This window comes from Stegostoma tigrinum, chromosome 11 (assembly GCF_030684315.1).
Source record: "Stegostoma tigrinum isolate sSteTig4 chromosome 11, sSteTig4.hap1, whole genome shotgun sequence".
In the NCBI taxonomy this organism is placed as follows: Eukaryota; Metazoa; Chordata; class Chondrichthyes; order Orectolobiformes; family Stegostomatidae; genus Stegostoma; species Stegostoma tigrinum.
The window spans coordinates 22,221,528-22,242,623 of NC_081364.1; the positions used below are offsets into that span (position 1 = coordinate 22,221,528).

The 21,096-nt window shown below is 40.5% G+C and overlaps 1 protein-coding gene across 3 annotated transcripts in view; it reads left to right on the top strand.

Moving 5' to 3' along the window:
* Positions 1 to 4,925, top strand: part of LOC125460144 (POC1 centriolar protein homolog A-like) — a 136,175-nt gene extending 131,250 nt beyond the window's left edge. For all 3 annotated transcript variants that reach the window (XM_059649643.1, XM_048547270.1, XM_059649644.1), the window contains one exon: positions 4,558 to 4,925. In XM_059649643.1, the coding sequence (XP_059505626.1) occupies positions 4,558 to 4,638 (81 nt within the window). In that variant the 3' untranslated portion in view covers positions 4,639 to 4,925. The remainder of the gene's footprint in view (positions 1 to 4,557) is intronic.
* Positions 4,926 to 21,096: the final 16,171 nt, after the last annotated feature.

Consider the following 21,096-nt stretch of genomic DNA (forward strand, 5'->3'; position numbering starts at 1 on the left):
TTTTTTCAAAAGAAACGTGATAAACTGAGCTGACTATAAATTAAATTTAATTACAGAATGTATACAGTTCATGAGTTTAAGCAAACATATTGCTTTAATGTATCAAATCTCAATGTGTCTTGTACTCTCGGTTAAGTTGGTCAAAATTTATTATTTCATATTCAGCTGAAAAATTACAAGAAATATATTGGCCCATATTTTCCAATAGAAAGATGGTCATAGCAGCAGTCTAGATGGAAGTTGCGTGTCAGAACTATACAGAAGACAAAATGCAGCTGACTCTTGTCAGGGTAGAACCTTTCGCAAATATCTCCTACTCCAAGTTAGAGTTGGGGGGTTGTAACTGACTGTCATTTAACTGTGTTACCCGAGAAAGGTTAGAGAACTAGGACTTGCTGTAACTCCTGAGCAACTTTGGAACTGAACCCTGAATCCACTGATAGCACTGCGTCCCCACCCCTCCCACTGTCCATTACGTCCATACCCACTCTACTCCACTGGATACGACACTTCCCTGCCCTGACGTCCTTCACCCCACCCTGAACATGTCAAACCTGAAGCGCTATACCCTGCTTCAGTTCCACCACCCATCCCAATTGGATTTGACCTACCTACTGTCCTACATGTGCGAATTCACCTGGCACTCTAAACCATCACCTACCTGGCTCCCTGCCCACCAACTTACTTGCCACCCCATCCCAACACTGCATTGCACACACAGTTTCTCACAATGGCTTTCAAAGTGGCTGCAGGACCTTTAAATCACAGAATATGGCCTTTATTACTGTTAAAAAGACGTGTAGTTTCCACGCTGACCCTGTGTGCTCCTGTTTTCCTGGATTTGTTTGAGGTGCTTTGGGGGAGAAAGCTCTTGGCCTGCAAGCAGAAAGAATTCACATCAATGCATGTGTCTATTTTAGTCCAATCTTGAGAATCTAGCACATTGGATGTTATAAACTTTAAGTATTTCAGTGACAATTTTTAAAAAGCGCACAATGTGATCTGTAGCTCTTTAGACATATCTATTAAATAGGATGCCTGGATACAGAATCTATTTTCAGAGGCTGTTCTCCTGATTGAAACAAGAAAAATCTTTCTGAAATGAAATATCCATTTCCTATTGGAAAATGTTTTGTAACCTCAGATGAATTCATTTATTTCCATGTGTTTCTAATATTTGACTTGAAAGCTACCATTTTGTCTACCTGAGAGAGAAGACATATGGTTTGTATTGCTGGAGGAAGTAGGTTTGTAAACCACTGTGTTTCTCTCATGGCATGCGGTAAATAGCACGTCTAACACAAACGAAGGCTTCCAGGCATATTGGACAATTTATTGACATTCCATACTTTCAACCATTTGCTTAGACTGTTGCCCTCTGACCCAGCAGTCTGGTTCTCTTGGGTCTCTGTCACACTTTCAAAGATATGTAAAGTAGTGCCCCTTGTTATTCTGGGTCAGTCGTGATTAACAGTAAGACCATGAGGCAAAGGGCATAGCTGGTTGGATCAGATATGTAAGGTTTCTTGATTGATAATACTTCAAAAAGATTAACATTTTGGGTTGAGGAGAATCTTTTCAACTTTTAAAAACAATTTAAACTTTATCGTTTTGTTTGCAGTATGTCACTTTGAACAGAAACTGTGTCTCTAGAATTACTTTAAGAGCTATGCTCTAAATAATATTTAATATTCTGTCTGCAATCTTTCACCTCGTTACCTTAATTAAGACTGCATTAGTCTTAAATTCTATTAAGTTATTTCAGCGCAGCTAATAGTGTGTTTGCAAAGGTTCCTAACTCCTACTGATGTGGAAACAATTCAGATGAAATTGAGACAAAACAACTATGTCCGTAAAACCAGTTTTTATTTTGAAAAAAAAGTTATTAGTAGTTTTGTTTCTAATTGCCAGTGGCTAGGAGTACACATATAGGAAAGTGCAAAACTATCCTGCTGGCTTCTAAAAGTCTACTTAAAACTAATCTATTCAATTTGCTGCCTATATAAAAAAATAAATTAGCGTATTTCAGGCCATTCCAAAGCATCTTCTAACAAATACCTTTGAAACTAAATTGCTTATTTTTGTTTCAAAATTCATTCATAGGATTGGGATGTCACTGCCTTGGCCACCATTTTATTGCCCAGAGCACTACTGGACTGGAATCATATGTAGGCCAGACCAGAAAAGTATGCTAGATATCCTTTTCTAATGGGCATTAATGACAGAGAGTTTTTTTAGAACAATTTACAATGGTTACATGGATGCCTTCAGACCTCCTTTTCAATTCCAGATTTTCATTGAATTTAATTACATTCTATGCAGATTTGAACCCATTGGCATGAGGCTCCAGATTACAAGTCCAGTCATATTATCATTATACCACTGCCTCCTTCTGTTACACAGTGAAACTTGTTAACCAATTTTTGTATGGCAAGCTACAAACAACATAATTACCACTTCCCTTGTCACATCAGTACAATATCCTTCAAAGAATGCCAAGCGGTTTTTGCCTCCATTTAATGTTGTATTCATGAAATTTGCTGGAAGCATGGTATTTTTTCAGTGCTACACAGAAACATAGATTGTTTACTACTTTTGCACACACAGAAAATTTAAGGATTTGGTTGTAAGGCCAGAAAGAGGATCTGAGGTGAAAGATCATCCATGGTTAGATTGAATCCTGCAGCAGGTTGGAGATTTAGATGGCCTATTTCCTCTCCTGTTTTCTTATGTTCTTATGCTCTCAACATAGTCAAAATGAGTCCATCCCTCCAACAACAGAAGCCTGCGGAATGAGCTGCCACAACTCTGGAGACAACTGCAGAAACAATGCTTGATGTTTAGGTATTGGATGCCCAGAAGCTTCTTTCACTCATTTTATTGCTGTGTCTCTGAAATCAAAGCTGCTTATATTCCCTGTGAAGAGTAATGTAGAACTGTGTACTGCTTTCTGTTTATTTTCTGCTCAGGCAATGAATTAGTAATAGATTTAAAAGTAGAAGTACATTAATTGTTTTACACACAATCTAATTACAAGGTATTCTAACAAGTGGATGTACTCTTGAGAGCTCATCTACTTCCCATCATTTCCCTACTGGCATAGTTTTGGAAATCTCTTCGCAGCTCAGAATTTATATACTGCTGTGCATTTACCAGTTCAATATTATCTTAAACAAAAACAGAAATTTCAGGTGATACTCAGCAAGCCTGGCAGCGGCTGTGGGGAGAAAGCAAAGTTTATGTTTTGGGTCCAGTGACCTTTCCTCAGAACCTTTCCTGCCCCCAAAAAAATTGCCTGCCCTGAGTGTGAAATTTTATTTTTGCATATCAATGCCAAATCATACTTTTGGAAAGTGTAATATGCAGTGCAAATATTGTGCAATATCAATGATGAGCATAAAGACAAACCAACATTGTTTACATTAAAATCCAACTCAGCAATTTTAGGTCAGAAATGCCTTTATTTACTCCAAACAGTATTGCTGACTACCAGCTAACTTTTACCGACTGGTATATCTTCTATTCTGAAAAGAAATTAAGGGGTACAAAATAAATGGTGAGTTGAAGAAATAGATTATTTAAAATGTGTATTAGTTAATTTGGACTTATATGATCCTCTTCAATTTAATTTCCTTTCAACCTTGTTGAAATGCTCATAGGACATTGTTCAAAGTCTTTTGAACACCTTGTCTCCTTCTGTTTTAAATTACTGCTTTGTTCAACCAAATATTTGTAAACCATTGTGATGTATGACTCAGGTGGAACCAGTCTTAGTTTAGATATTAATGGTCCAACATTATACTTTTCTGCAATTACTCATTTAAATTAATTGTGTTTCTGTTAAACAATGGAAACATTTAATTAAAATGACATTTGTAATATCAAAATTCCAAAGGTTTTATTTCTTGCAAATTGCTTAATAAGTGTGATCTTATTGTAGTTAGAGTGGTGTGGAATCACTGTTACAACATTGCTGTGAGGCAATTGAAACCTCTTATGTACTGTGATCTAAATGTTTTTGTCCTGTATGGGCCTCAACCCCAAGGGAATATCAAGGAAACTGCTTTACTGTGATCCATTTAGTCGAACCTCACTATAACAGATGTCAGATCTTAAAGTTTAGAGTTGTGTATCTGAATTACAGGCAGTAGAAGAGTAGCAAACCTATTGTTGTCTTAGCCATTGGTTACATTGGATGCAACAGTTTAAAAAAAAGTGGGAAGTGCAGAAGAGTTTTTAAATTTTTTTTCTTATGTATGGATGGTACGCACAAAAGCTAAATACACATTTTCAGTAACTGATGCAACATCAATCACATCATAACAAGAAAGATGATACGCTTATGAAGCCATTCAAAATCATGTATAATTTTATTTGCAATTTTTCTAATTCTTGTTCTAAAAGTTCTTTTGTTTTATGCATTGCATGTAGCAGTTCCTTTAAACTTAGTGCTTATATATGATAAAACCAGTATCACAAGCCCTAATGCTGTCACATGAAAAAGGCTGCATTTCCCTTTATTTCCAATGAACAGCACTTCTTAATTTTACTCTTCAGACTGTGACGATTCTTGAACAGAGACTTACATTAACAGAAGACAAGCTGCGTGAATACCTTGACAAGCAACAGGCCTCATGATTACAGTAAGATCTAAGATTTGAAAACCTGGAGCAAAACACGAGTGGAATTGAAAGATTAATCCTCTTTTTTTGACAGATATGCTTAATAGGCATTAACTCACACAAATCACTACTCAAAGCTTTGTTAAATAGTTGGCCCTCCTTGAGTTAGTATGTTGCCTGAGTATATCTGGCCTGCCACTTGCAGTAGTGATGTGTATGCCGATTTTTGTACTTGTTATGTACTCATTCCCTCTGTGAGAGAGTATTTCAAATGCACTAAATTGTTTTATATCATACAGAAGAAGATCCATATGTATTGCTATTTTATACATTCTAATAAAATTATGATATTGAAGTTTGCAACTAAAATGTGTCATTTCCATCAGATGTGCTTTAATTGTTTATAATGGTTGAAAATAAAGAGCTGGCCTTTGTCAGTGAAGCAATGACCCTGACCACCGATCAGAAAGCCAGGCAACGCAAAAGCCTCAGTAATTTAGAGCATTCCCCAACTAGAATCTGTGGCAACCAGGCTGCCAATGATAAAACTCCACTGTGATATTTTTCTGTTTGCTTATACGTACTAGGATCAATGAATGTTACCAGAGATTTATAAGCAGGAAGAAAAGCAGCTGTAACTTCTGCAAAAAAACAAAAAATGCTGTAATTATTCAGATCTGACAGCATCTGTGGAGCAAGTTAACTGACTGGATCATTTTCCTGTTTGCACGACAGGTGGAGAGACCAAGAAAATAGTAGGAGTGTTGCTCAAAGCATTCCTATTGCCAGGAAACTTTCCCAGGAACTGGTTAGGATTGGTTTGGCTGCTCATTCCTTTACAGCGGAGGGCCAATTATGGTAGTTAAAGTCCGAAATAGGAAAGGTATCTGCGAGTAGTCCAGCATTTAGTTGTTATCAGAGCACCAGTCTGCCATTGCCAGCCAAATGGAGACAGCCTCCTGAGATGAGGCAATTTGGCCATCAGAACCAAAGACTTCACACCTCAAAGACAGGGTGACAAGCCAGAAAGGCCCTACCTGACAGCCCAAGTATTTATTTTGGAGGAATTTCTCAGTGCCTTAGCCTTGCTAGTTTTAATTTCTGTGAATGCCTCTGAGCACAACTCTGTGATGAGTCATCCTCACAATACCTGACCTGCCTCAGTGACACAGTTCGCAGGAAAATCCAGCCTGGTGTTTCAGATCAGTCACCATTTGTCAGAACTGCAAATAGTTTAGAAATCTGAGTATTTTAAAGCATGTACAAATATAAGAGAGGGAAGGCTTAGGAAAATGGGCTCTGAAAGGATAGAAGGAAAATTAAATGAAAAAAAATTCATGGCCTTGTAAGGCATTAAGAGGTGATAAAGGGATAAACAAACAAAAAAGGTCCTGATGGACAATAACATAAATTGCTGGAAAAACTCAGCAGATCTAGTAGCGTCTGTGGAGAGAAAGCAGAGTTAACATGTGTTCTGAAGAAAGATCACTGGACCTGAAATATTGGCTGTGCTTCTCTCCGTAAATGGTGCCAGGTCTACTGAGTTTTTCCAGAAATTTATGTTTTTGTTTCTGATTTCTTTGCTTTGTTTTTTATGTGCCTTGAGGAGCTATTAATGGAAATTAACCATTGCAAACAGCTGTTTTCCAAAAACAAAACCACAAGGTAAAATGGAGGGGAAGAACTTATCACCTAAAATCTGGCATGGGGTTCAGAAGAATATAAAGTGCCTAATCAAAAGATGAAGTGCAGTTCTTCAAGTTTCCTTTTAAAGTGTATTGGAACTGTGTAGAAGTTCAGAGTGGGAGTGGTGTGAAAATTAAAATGACAGGTGATTGGAAGCCTGGTGTCAAATGGAGGTGTTTCTCAAAGTGATCAACCAATCTATGGTTAATCTCCTCAATATAAAGGACACTGCATCATTAATCGTAAATACTGAGTACTAAATTGAGAGAAGTATTAGCAATATGTAGTCCAGCTGGGAGTGTTTGGAATTTTGGATGGTGAGAAGAGAAAAAAGGACAGATGATCTAACCTTCTTTTATCAAACAGATACCACAAGTAATTGTGTGGAACAATATGTCTCCCACTTCCTACAGACTAAGGGGGTGGCCATGGGTACCCACATGGACCTAAGCTATGCCTGCCTCTTTGTAGGCTACGTGGAACAGTCCCTCTTCCGCAACTGCACAGGCCCCAAACTCCACCTCTTCCTCCGGTACATTGATGACTGTATCGGCGCTGCCTCTTGCTCCCCAGAGGAGCTCGAACGGTTCATCCACTTCACCAACACCTTCCACCCCAACCTCAAGTTCACCTCAGCCATCTCCCAACACATCCCTCACCTTCCTGGACCTCTCAGTCTCCATCTCAGGTAACCAGCTAGAAACTGATGTCCATTTCAAGCCCACTGACTCCCACAGCTACCTAGACCACACTTCCTCTCACCCACCCTCCTGCAAAAATTCCATCCCCTATTCCCAATTCCTCCGCCTCCGCTGCATCTGTTCCGAGGATGAGGCATTCCACTCCCGCACATCCCAGATGTCCACGTTCTTCAAGGACCGCAACTTTCATCCGCAGTGGTCGAGAACGCCCTTGACCGTGTCTCCCGCATTTCCCGCAACACATCCCTCACACCCCACCCCGCCACAACCGCCCCAAGAGGATCCCCCTCGTTCTCACATACCACCCCACCAACCTCCGGATACAACGCATCATCCTCCGACACTTCCGCCATCTACAATCTGACCCCACCACCCAAGACATTTTTCCAGCCCCACCCTTGTCTGCCTTCCGGAGGGACCACTTTCTCCGTGACTCCTTTGTCCGGTCCACACTCCCCTCCGACCCCACCACACCCGGCACCTTCCCCTGCAACCGCAGGAAGTGTTACACTTGCCCCCACAACTCCTCCCTCACCCCTATCCCAGACCCCAAGATGACTTTCCATATCAAGCAGATGTTCACCTGCACATCTGTCAGTGTGGTATACTGTATCCATTGTACCCGGTGTGGCTTCTTCTACATTGGGGAAACCAAGCGGAGTCTTGGGGACCGCTTTGCAGAACACCTCCGCTCGGTTCGCAATAAACAACTGCACCTCGCAGTCGTGAACCATTTTAACTCCCCCTCCCGTTCCTCAGACGACATGTCCATCATGGGCCTCCTGCAGTGCCACAATGATGCCACCCGAAGGTTGCAGGAACAGCAACTCATATTCCGTTTGGGAACCCTGCAGCCCAATGGCATCAATGTGGACTTCACAAGCTTCAAAATCTCCCCTTCCCCACTGCATCCCAAAACCAGCCCAGTTCTTCCCCTCCCCCCACTGAATCACAAAACCAGCCCAGCTCGTCCCCTACCCCCACTGCATCCAAAAACAGCCCATCCTGTCTCCGCCTCCCTAATCTGTTCTTCCTCTCACCCATCCCTTACTCCCACCTCAAGCCGCATCTCCATTTCCTACCTACTAACCTCATCCCGCCTCCTTGACCTGTCCGTCTTCCCTGGACTGACCTATCCCCTCCCTACCTCCCCACCTATACTCTCCTCTCCACCTATCTTCTTTTCTCTTCATCTTCAGTCCGCCTCCCCCTCTCTCCCTATTTATTCCAGAACCCTGTCCCCATCCCCCTCTCTGATGAAGGGTCTAGGCCTGAAACGTCAGCTTTTGTGCTCCTCTGATGCTGCTTGGCTTGCTGTGTTCATCCAGCTTTATACTTTGTTATGCTGGGAATTTAACCTATTTCTACCACCACATGATAATGGGGTGCCTGAATGTGTTCTAGTCCTGTAGGCATAATCCATCTTGGCTGAATTCCAAAATGTTTAATGTATATGTCATGTGTCAAAAATATTTTCCTTAACTGCTCAACTATGAGAAATTTGATGAAGATCATTTTCATTCCCCTGATAAACTACCTGAAATCTATTACAAATCCCCATACAACAGTTATATCTCCTTGAGAAAGGTTTAAACTGCATTGGCAGAATTTAAAAATGCATGGTAAGACCATCTTCAGTGGAGATATGTTGCAGTCATTTCTGTATTTTCAGTGTATACTGCATTAATGCATTTACAAAATGAAGTCTAGAAAATTTCTCCCATCCATCAAACATCAATTGTAGGTGCTAAAATTATACCCACACAAGTCTTCTTACTGCTGCACTTACCTCTGACTTGGTATATTTTGCCTACCATCATGCTGAGCTTACAAAAATGGACCGGAGTTTCAGAGATAGTAGGAACTGCTGATGCTAGAGAATCTAAGATAACAAGGAGCGCAGAGCTGGATGAACACAGCAGGCCGAGCAGGAAAGCTGACGTTTCGGGTCTGGACCCTTCTTTTTCTGAAGAAGGGTCTCAACCTGAAACGTCGCTTTCCTGCTGCTCTGATGCTGCTTGGCCTGCTGTGTTCATCCAGCTCTGCTCCTTGTTATCTCGGGCTATAAAAGGACATGAGTAGAAACATAAAATAATAAAGCTACTGATGTTTGGTTTGATTTCTGCGGTGTTGTTTGTTTTTGTATCACCAAAACTGCTTTGTGAAGGAAGGGGGCACAGGACATGAAGTTAAAATTTATTTTAACTGTGTAGTCTGGAGGTTAGTGACCCTGCTTAGAATAGAAAAGCATTAGAAGACATAAAACAGTGTCGGAATTAAGCTTAACTTCACTCCAAATGAAAACCATACACTGGATATCCAATCTATTATAATCTACTTCACACACCCACTGAATTGAATCTTGCATTTCTCTATCAGAGATTGGCTACCATATAGATGATAAACCAGTGAGGGTCACTTAGTAAAAGCAATAATTGTGGACTATAAATTTCAGTGCAAAAAAGAGTAAAGCTTGATTTCTTGTTACAGTATTAATTACTGATTGCATCTTCCAAATATAATTCAAAACTGAAAGAACTGCAGATACTGTAAATCAGGAACAAAAATAGAAGTTGCTGGCAGCATCTGTGAAGAAAAAACTCTGAATTAATGTTTCGGGTCCAGTGACCCTTCCTCAGTTCTGAGAGTCAATCTTTTCATCTTCTAATGCCAACAAAAGTTAATAATTTTTGTAATTTTTTGTAAGTATTTTGCAAAATGTCACTTTCCTATTGAGAAGAAGTTAATGATATAATAGATAAAACTTCAAAATCAAAAACTGTGCAACTGCTGGTCAGTGTCTAATGTACCATAGCAAATTATTATTACAAATCAGCAGAACTAAGCATTTCATAAGTTTATAAAACAAATCGCTGAACATAAATTCAATTTTTCTGTGGAATTGTTACATTAGACAGAGCAGTAAAGACACTACATTGTTGGTACTTTTGAAAGCAAATTGCATATAACAGCATTTTCTGATTTCTGTCCTCCACTATGTGCGATGGGGAAGAGAATCAAAAAATTATTTCAGTAAATACCTGGTGAATTAAATTTATTGCAGGTAAAATGTAGATGCAAGTCTGACAAGCCATGCCAGTTATGATTTTTTTTTTCTGATTGCTATTAGATTAGATTCCCTACAGTGTGGAAACAGGCCCTTTGGTCCAACAAGTCCACACCGCCCCTTGGAGCATCCCATCCCCCTATAACCCACACACCCCTGAACACTACGGGCAATTTAGCATGGTAAATCCACCTAGCCTGCACATCTTTCGACTGTGGGAGGTAACTGGAGCACCTGGAGGAAACCCACGCAGACACGGGGAGAATGTGCAAATTCCACACAGACAGTTATCTGAGGCTGGAATTGAACCCGGGTCCCTGGTGCTGTGAGGCTGCAGTGCCAACCACTGAGCCACTGTGCCGCCCCACTAAATGCTAAATTGATACTTCGGTCTGCCCATATAGTACTTTACCATGCACACACAACCACATGCCTTACAATTTAACTCTTTATGGCAAATTATGTGATGGTTGAAAAACATTTGCTTTGATGGATTGTCAAGCAAATGTGTACTGCTGCTGTAAACAGTGAAAATATAGTATAGACTATCACTTAATTCAGTTGATGGACTGTATTTCGATCATTCAAATCCTTAGGTCAGTCAGATTCAGGGTTAAAATTCAATAATATGTAAATATTTATAAAACTGAATTCTTCTGCTTTCAGATTCCAAAGATTACAACAAATATCTCAATAATTTTGGTTATTTGTAATATTTGTTAGTCCTCTAATTGATGATTCAGATACAAGAGCTGTCAGTTTCAAATAACTACAAGTTAACATTGTACATAAAGCTGTAATTGTCCAGTGATACAATTGCTTTTATGCTGAAGAGCACAGCTGTGATGAAATCAGACGGTATTGTTCCCATTTTCGTACAGGAGATTCAGCTCTCACAATTAAAATAATCTTGATTAGCAAAATATGTTATAACAAGTTTAAAATCAAATGATTAACTGGATGGTGTGTGTGTGTGTGTGTGTGTATGTGTATGTATATATATATATCCCAGTACTCTATTAATAATCTGTGTCAAAAAAGAAATAGAGTAATTTGGATAGTTTTCACAAATTTGTGCACAATAAATATGTTGCATTTTGTTCTTCTTCAATCCATACTCTGTTTCCTTCCCATGACTTATTGCATCTTTAGACAGAAACATATTTCTATGCTTATTCTTCACAGATTTGGAAAAGAGAATAACATAAGCAGTTTCCTCTTGAATTTTGAAGTTGTAATTGTAGATGTAAGAAAGAACACTTGGTGTTGTTAATGGTGTGATGTAAGAAATATGACCACACTATCGCAAGCTTAAAATTTCCAACATTTTCACAGACTTTGCTCAAATAACAAAAGATGGGTGTGGCGTTTTAAATGACAGAGGTGATCTGTGGTTTCTTAACATGGTTTGAAGACAATTAACTGGAACTTCAGTTGCAGAACTTTGTGCCTTCTCCCAGTAATCTTTTGCGATTAGTCTTAATAAAAGTATAAGCACTGAAATAACGTATTATTAACCACAGGTTATATTGCAAAATTCTTCCTATTCAAGTTGACCTGAGACTCTAGAAACGAGCCTTAACCTGTTCTCAACAAGCTCAAGCTCTCCATATGCATACTTTCTGAGAGTATTGTTGAATAGTCACCTGGACTGAGAACTCTGGCTGATTTCACCACACCTCTCCTCCATGTCTTTCCCCAGCTTCTGATCCCAACAAGACAATCCACTTTTTATCACTAAAGCTTCATATCAAAAGCAAGAAATTCAGATTAGTCAGTAAATGGTAAAGGCATTTTGAGATTATGAAAATGACTGTAGTAAAATATTAGTGACTATGTACCCGGCCTAGCTTTGAATGTGCTAAGTGATTTTGATCTGAATACCTTTTTAAAAGGCCATCTCTAATGGATTATTATTGATCTACAATTTTTTTAAAGACTAGTTTCACGTTGATTCTACATTCTTTTCAGGTAAAAGATTCATTAAAACGTTGGAATTTTAATAGCAAAATTTAATGGATTATTATTGTTATTTAAACTGCATATAGCACAAAAGTAAATTGTCTTCCAACAAAACCCAATTTTCCTCAAATGTAATTGCTATCAGAAATGTTGTGGGCAGAACTTCTAACTCTTCAGATGCATTAATATTAACCCTGGTGAGGATTGTTGTCAGCCTAATTAATATATTCTAGGTGAGTTCCTAGTGTTTTGAAAACCAGGATCCTTGTCCGTTTCGGATGGGAAAATGGTGCTCCGTTACACTATGAGCTGAGTTTTAGCAGCTAAAGGCCTAGGGGTCCTCAAATGTTTCCTTTGAAAGTAAATTGTAATTGGACAGTTATGCTTGGGGTGCAGAGATTTCAAAGGCAATCCTACAGTGGTTTGGGACCAATAAAGCATTAAAATAAGAAATGTTTGGGTCACTAGCAAAAGCGCTGAAAAATATGTGCATATCCAGTGGAAGTAGATAGCCAGGAGAGTTGAATACAGGTGAAAATGCCAAGTTTTTTTTATGATAAAGATTTAATGATTTAAGTGGAGAAGACAAGACAACCAGAATTAATAACACTTCACAAGAATTCATTGTAGCTAACAAGTCTGCATCTTGAAACCATCTTGCACTGTATTAAATAAAAACTGAAAGAACTGTGGATGCTGTAAATCAGGAACAAAAACAAAGTTGCTAGAAAAGCTCAGGAGGTCTGGTAGCATCTGTTAAGGCAAAAAACAGAGTTAACTTTTTGGGTCCATTTCTGAGGAAGGGTCACCCGATCTGAAACATAACTCTGTTTCTTCCTTCACAGATGCTGCCAGACCTGCTGAGCTTTTCCAGCAATTTTGTTTTTGCATTGTAGTAACATGTTTCAAGAATTTACAACTGATATTCAGCATTAATGTGGGCCTTTTATTTCCATAGTATTCATTTATAAGTGTTTTTCACTGAAAACCTCAACTGGTTCCTGCATTTGTCATCTCCAGCATCATGATGTCCTTGGTGGTTCCTGGCTTTCACTCAATCTCGTGGGATTCAAGGGTATTTTCATTCTCACATCTTTCATAAAGAACAAGACTGCTCATAACACAAGAAAGAGATTGGTCATGAATGCTACACACCACAACATCCATCTTCTTGTGGTAGACAGAGTAATTGCTGAGGCTACTGAGGAAACAGTCAGCAGGAGAGTGGATACTAATACCAGATTCATTGACTTTCGTTGACAGTCTCCAATCTCATGTCTTTGTATTCTGCATTATATGTCAGCAAATTCAGAAACACTAGGTCTGTGTTCTTTACAGCAGAGAAGAGTAAGGAAAGGTTACATACAGATGCCCAAAGTTGATGGATTTTGATACGAATGAGTTAAGTTTCCACACAACACATTTAATAATTGCCAAATAAAATTGTGGACATATCTTTCGACTCTTGAGTTATGATTTGCAATATACTGCATGAAAGATTAAATCACAATTAAATGACTGCAGAAGAAAAAGATCCAGGGCTTTGGGGATTTGAGGAAATGAGTCTTAAGTGGATTGTTCTTTCAAACAGCCATCACAAATACAACAGGTCATGTCAATGCCTCAGCACTTTAAGATTCCATTATTTAAACCATCTGACTCGCGCTGCAATGCAGTTAGCAACTTATATTTGATACAGTATGTATAACATGCACAATTTGCTCACGTTAACTTAGCAGATACTTGTCCAAGTTTTCACTGATCAGATTGTAACATGTGCTTTCCTAGAGATCAATATCCACAAACGTCAGTACTAGCGCAACCTGAGGTTTCCATGCATGACAGAAAGGAGACTAGTCAAACCTGTTCATTAAATCAGAACATGACCTGTAGCTTGCAGAAGGTTCAACAAGTCACAACCATATAACAAGGGTCATCTCAATTTCACTGGGCTCATTTCAGAATTGAAGAGACAGCCGCTGCATGCGCATCTGCTACTAAGATAGAACCTCAATGAAGCATGTCATAAAATTCATGTCATAAAATTCAGTTCACATTTAACACATTTCAGTGGAAACACAGTGGAAGGAGGCATCAGACCCAAATGCTAAATGGGTTTTCATTAAATTTATGGCTTGCAATCATGTGTATGCAGACATTATTTTTGGCAAGTTTTGGATGCCTCTTTGATGAGGTGGCATCAATGAGAACATTATGAACTGATGCACACAGAAAAGTGTCTGTATGTGAAGACATTTTTGTGGTGGAAGAGAAGATGTAGACAAGACTTAATGAGTCGTCAAATAGGGTAGTCAAGAGAAGGTTTCCTGCATCAGATTGATATTGGCAGCAGGTTGTCTTCTACAGCTGTTTCAGGATGTTCTTACTCATCAGGCAGCTCCCACACACTCCTTCACTGCCCACATATAAGCTAATTGCAAGATGATACCATGATGCCTGAGATGATATTGTGGAGTACTATTCTCTAACAAACTATCCTTAGGGCGGCACGGTGGCTCAGTGGTTAGCACTGCAGCCTCGCAGCGCCAGGGACCTGGGTTCAATTCCAGCCTCGGGTAACCGTCTGAGCGGAGTTTGCACATTCTCCCTGTGTCTGTGTGGGTTTCCTCCGGATGCTCTGGTTTCCTCCCACAGTCCAAAGATGTGCAGACTAGGTAGATTAGCCGTGCTAAATTGCCTGTAGTGTTCAGGGGTGAGTGGGTTATAGGGGGAGGGGTCTGGGTGGGATGCTCCAAGGGGCGGTGTGGACTTGTTGGGCCGAAGGGCCTGTCTCCACACTGTAGGGAATCTAATCTAATCCTCATCCCACTCCACCCTGTACCACCACTATGCAATTTTAGGTAATTGAAATATCCTGCAACATTACAACTGTGCTTTGAACAAAAACTGGATCTTGATCAGAAATTGTTGAGTTAATGTTCTAGGAAGCACCCATCGTTGGCCTTTGCTCCAGACAGTACCCTTGAATGCAACAGAGTCACTCAAAGATTTTCTTTAATGGGATCAAGGAATATGTCAAGTGGGCTTCCTCGTCACAAAAGAGCTACACATTAAAACAGAAGGATAAAGTGTCTGACAGAATAAAGCTACTCAACCCAAATAGTCACTGCTAGTGTTCATGGTCTACTGAAGTCAATTCCCTTTTTTTTCTCATCAAATCCTTTCAAAAGAACTACCTATTCCATTGTCCTTCATATTTTTGTTCAGTTTGCCTTTAAATGCATCTATGCTATTCATTTCAAGTACTCACTTGGTAGCAAGTTCCACATTCTTACCATTCTCAGGTAAAGAATTTTGTTGAATTCCCATAAAATTTATTTGTGATTATCTTATGTTGATGGTAATGGTTACCCATGGCCAAATTATGACGTTAAATAGTGTGGTGCACATGGAACAACAACTGCAAATCTCACCATTGCATTGCTGTGCCCAATTTCAGATAGAATCTTTGACGAAAGCAGAGAGTGTCCTGCTCTGGGCTACACCAGCCCATGACATGATGCAGAGAGTGTCGCGCTCCAGGCTACACCAGCCCATGCCATAGTGCAGTCAGGCTCCAGGTTTCACAAACTGACTAGCTGTCTCTGCAGCCATGCTGCCTCTGAAAACACCACTGCCACTGCCCTGGAGCCCATCAAAGCTGTCTCCTGCCAAAGAGCTCTCTTTATCAGGTAAGTTTAAGGAAAGAAAAGATTGGAAGAAAAAAGAGAAAAAAATGCAGATGAGGAGGACTAGACTGGGCACAGGAGCCTGAATACCGCGTACTCCACCGCCACCATCATTTCCCTTGTTTTTCCCCGCTTGGTATTCTCTCCTGAGATAGAGCGAGCTGTAGGCTCAGAGCAGGGGCTGTCAGCGGTCTGGAGGCTCAAGCATATGGGGACTGCCAGAGGGCCGGAGGCTCACCCAGAGCGGGAACGGTCAGCCGGCCAGAGGCTCACGCAGAGCAGGAAGGTCAAAGCGCCGGAGGCTCACACAGAGTGGGGACGGTCAGCGGTCTGGAGGCTCACGCAGAGCGGGGACGGTCAGCCGGCCAGAGGCTCACGCAGAGCGGGAAGGTCAAAGGGCCGGAGGCTCACACAGAGTGGGGACAGTCAGCAGGCTGGAGGCTCACAGTCAGTAGGGATGGTCAGTGGGCTCGAGGCCCGGATCGGAGTGGGGACGGACTGCAGGCTGGTGGCTCAGAGTTGACTGCAGATGGACAGCGGGCTGGAGGCTGAGAGCGAAGTGGGGATGAACAGCACGCTGCAGGCCCGAGTGGACTGAACTGTTGTTGGATTGGGGATTGGTGCGGGTGGTCAGCGTTTTGCAAGCCAGTGTGGACCATGTGTGGAAGCCCCTGTACTGATCTACTGAAAGACTGCAATGCTTATCTTTTTAGTCTAATTTCTTTTTACTGTACTCCTATACTTCCGTACTTCAGTGCATGTAACAATAAAGGATATTCTAATTCATTTGGGTAACATTTGCTAGATAATCCTTGATGTCAAAGATGTATGCTGACAACCAATTTAAGATTGTTAGTGAGCTTTGCAGCGTGCTGCACTTGCATGTCCATACAGGGTCCTGTTGTTTGCAGACAGAAATAACACTGTGCCTGTTTCAGTTTAACAAAAAAAGGGTGAAAACCACTTGCTGTCAGGACAATGCTTTGAACAATCATGATCATGCTGCTTGGTTTAAAATTTTAAAAAATCTGGTAGTTAACTCTCAAGCATTACTAACTGGTGTATTGTCAATGGCAATATGTCATAAGAGTCCACTTGCCAACCAACCAAGACTCTCCTTTCATCCAATATAAATGTTGGTTTCCCCTTAAATTGGTATTCTTGTGAATTGTCCTGATGCAGGAAAAGCTTTGACCAGAGGTGTTTTCTTTTCAGCAATACTTACGTTGTGTACTTCAAATTAACTATTCAAAGTCAACCTCAACTTCTTAGTACCATCTTATAATCTCTGTACTTAGATACAGGATACTGGTTCTGGGTAGATAGGCGAAAGGAGGCTACCATTTACGTCGAAAGCAATTTACCATCAATTTTCATCCTCTCAGGCCATCATCTAGATGAGAATTGAACACCATGGAAAGTACTAATTACTTTAAAAAAGAGATGAATGTTAATGATCAAGGTATATTTGTAGATTAACAACACACGAGCTATTTATATGCTGACACTTTTGCAATTCATTTAAACGTAGCTAAGGTTAGCATCGGCCATCTTTTATATATTACTTTGGTGCAGAATTGTTACTCAGCTACAACTATGAAATGCTGTTTCTGTGTTGTTGATTCAGGGAGAAATATTGGCTGGGAGACTCAGGTTCTGCTTCTTCAGAAAGGTATGAGATCTTCTAAGTTCAAACAAAAGAACAGCCAGCCAGTTTAATGTCTCAACTGAATGATCACAGCTCTGAGTTCCTCAGTACCATGTTGGAATTTCAGTCTTAAATCGTATACTAAACTCCTGGAGTAGATCATACCGAGAGGACAATAGTTATGTTTGTTTCTGCTGAAATAACTGGATGACCTTATGTCCACGTACATTCTGAACATTATTGTGCTGAGAATTTCCTTTTTAAGGAAGGTTATCCTTTTTGAGATTTGAAGAAATATATGAACCTAATGAAGTGACATTGGTGTACTATGTAAATACAAAACTTGTTTTCTTGTCGAGTAAGGTCTGAACTGAATATGAAATTCACTGATTCTTCTTTTAAGATATTGGAATTGAAATTTGACTTCATTAGGAAGATTGCTGCACGTGTAAGTTCCAGACATGGAGTACTGCATTTCTTTGACTGTAGTAATTGCAATTGGGAGATGCAGGTCTTTAAAAAAAAACTCTGCTCATAACATGAAGAAATTCCTTTAAAGGTTATTGGTGACAAGCATTTATTTTGTGGGTTTGATTTAGTGCTTGGGAGAATTGAAATGCCATATTACGGAGTCTGGACATAATTACAAAACCTCAATGCTTTGAATTGAATTTAGTTATTTGCTACAACACAAAAATATTAAATATAGCATGTAAGTAGAAGCCTTCCAAAATTAAACCACATCCTCATTATATTGTTGATTATTGCACAATATTTGTTGAAACAGAAGCACTTGTCTTTTTCCTAAAAGAGACCTGATTCTGCACACATTGTGATAACTGTATTCAGCTCCCCCACCCAAGGATTTGTTCATTTGCACTTTTAGGGTAATTACTTATTGGATGTTAAACTCTGGTGCACCATGAATTTCCAGTTGCAGGTTTGATAATATTATTGCTGTTATACCTGTTTTACAAACATCAGTGTTTAGAATGTATTCAGAAACACACAAATGACATTGCCTTAAAATATGCTGAAAGAAATAACATTTCTCAATGGACTGTGTAGGTCTGGAACACATTCCCTCAACCAATGTAAACATCTGGGTATTGAAGCCAATAACCTACAAAACAGATGATATTGCAGAAATCTCAGTTGTGTGAGTTCTGAGTTGCTTAGGTTTACATTTTAGTGACTTAAAATGATTGGACATGCTATTTCAAAGAAACCTAATTATTGACTTCTTTCCCATAACAAATCAGAAATTGTAGACAGTGAAACTTTGCCTAAGCTCCTGAGTCACTTTAATGTGGATATTATTTAGTATTTCAAGTGTAATTGTGGAGTGTTACCTAGCAGGGGAGATACTGTGATCCAGAAGGTGGTTCTCCCAGGATGAATCTGAGCTGAGAACCTTTCATCATTGGAAGATGTTGAGATCATTGTTGGCTTGTGATTGTGACAACTTGGAGGATTGTCAGTTGAGCTGAGCTGAAATTTGTGTCTCTTTATGCTGGCTTCAGCCAACGTCAATGCAGTGACCCTCTCTATTACGAGCAAAACCTGGTCTCCGTTGTTGTACGTGGCACAACTCTGGCCCAATTCTCAAACCTGTGCCATTGCAGTCGACTGAGCCATCTTCCACTTCATCTGGAGGTGTAAGTTGGACCATGTACACCTGAGCATCATGTACAAAACTCTAGATAAGGAGGGGAAAGGAATGTACCCAATGCCGCCCTCATCCTGATGGCCACCTTTGTGTGTGGCTGTCAAGCTGTGTGTAGATCCTTAGTTTACAAACACCAAATGTCATTACATACAGAGATTATACCTATCCCCAGTGTTGCGAAGGATGGGTCTGGCCTTGTTTTGCCATAGAACATGCCAAGTGTTTGGACCATTCCATGTCACCTGTCCTTTGTAGAGAAATTTGCAAAGAAAAGCACCTTTGACCACAAGTCCATCAGGAATTAGTCAGCATGTAGCATCCTTGTGACCCGAAAAGCAGAGGCTGGATCCTGACTGTCAGGTTATTCTCTGAGCAAGCTGTCAACGTCATTTGGTAGAATGCCTCATGACCAGAACTTTCTAGCATGCACCAAGATGTCACTTGGCTGGTGGTGAGAAGGACATTACCTGTGAGATCCTTCATGTACGCCTGGACTCGCCACCACATGGTACCCTTGAAGCAACTGTGTGTATGTATGTGTGTGTGTGGGGGGTGTGGTGGGGTGGATGGTAAACACAGTCACACCTGCTGGAATGTGTCTTTGCAAAGGAAGTGTAGAGAGTCTGTGATCCAGGACTCTATGCTCTACAGTCTGTGCCCCGGGACGCACTCTAAAGTAAACATTGACTGTGCCTGGAGGACCATCAACTCCGTGAATGACGCTCCCTACTCTGCCTGAAACTAGTTTATGTTCCAGAACAAGGAGTTGACCGTGATGAAGTGTTGCAGACTGGCACATTCTAAGGTCCAGGACTACGTGCTCATAGACTTACTGAAGCTTGGTGCAGCTGCCGTCCCAGCGTAGTGGGGAAAGGCCACCATCCAAGGTCTTTGTGCTGAAATTAAACGGGGTCAATTCAGTTATTGGACACTCCCAATGCCTCAAAATATAAATAAATATAATTGTCTACCAATAAGAAATAGCTTTGTTCTGTTTGCTGGATAAAGTCAAATGCAAATTTTGCTTCAAAATTGAAATGGTTCTGAGAAAAGGTCACTTGACCTGAAGCGTTAACTGTTTTTTCCTTCACAGATGCTGCCAGATCTGCTGAGCTTTTCCAGCAACTTTGTTTTTGTTCCTGATTTACAGCATCCACAGTTCCTTCGGTTTTTATCCAAAATTTGGTTGCTTCTTCATATGCAACTGTACAGAACTGAACTGCTTTGATGACTATGTATATTAAAGATATTTTTATGAGTAAAGTATATTTTTGAAATGAAAAAAAAGGTTTTCTAGCAGCTGGGAGTCCACAGAAATTATATATAGGTTACCCTGTTTAAAAGAACGAAACAAGAATGTCGCACTTCAGTAACTCGAATACAAAGCAAGAAGTTGCTAATCCTGTTATGGATGGTGTTTCAGATTGTTTTACAGGAAATCGCATTATAACCATCCGTTGCAGGAAATCGTTTTGAAACTTCCCTGGAGGCGGGCCAAAAACAAGTTGAGTGGTGACACCAGTTCCTTCAGCAGTATCATATTCAAGACACTGTATTAAATATATTTACTTTGCGCATTTGGGCTGCAAACGTTTATCTGCGCCTCACTACGATGACACCCGCCTACTGATTCACCCTTTTACCCTTCGCAATGATGAGATGTCAGAGGAACCCTTTGGGCACTTTAAGTGACTGTGGTGATGAGCAATAATTAATGCCTTGTTAGTAAGATTGGTTGCTGTGTACACACGACCTGATTGATGTGCCCTTCTTGTACTTTCATTAATAAGATCGCACAGGCAAGTTGCCCATTGACTCGCACCAACCCCGCGCTTTCTCCACCCAAACAAGGAGATACAGTCGGACCGCTGCCATGGAGACGTGACGTCTGCGGCTCTCCCATTGGTCCTTTCCCTATTGGATACACTCGCTTGGGAATTTAAAGGCGGGGTTACCGCCTCCTACCTTCCTCGCCGCCGATTGAGCGGCGCACGGCGCGAAGCGGCTGAGGATTGGCGGAAGGAGAGAGGCGTGTCCAGGAGGGGGCAGGGT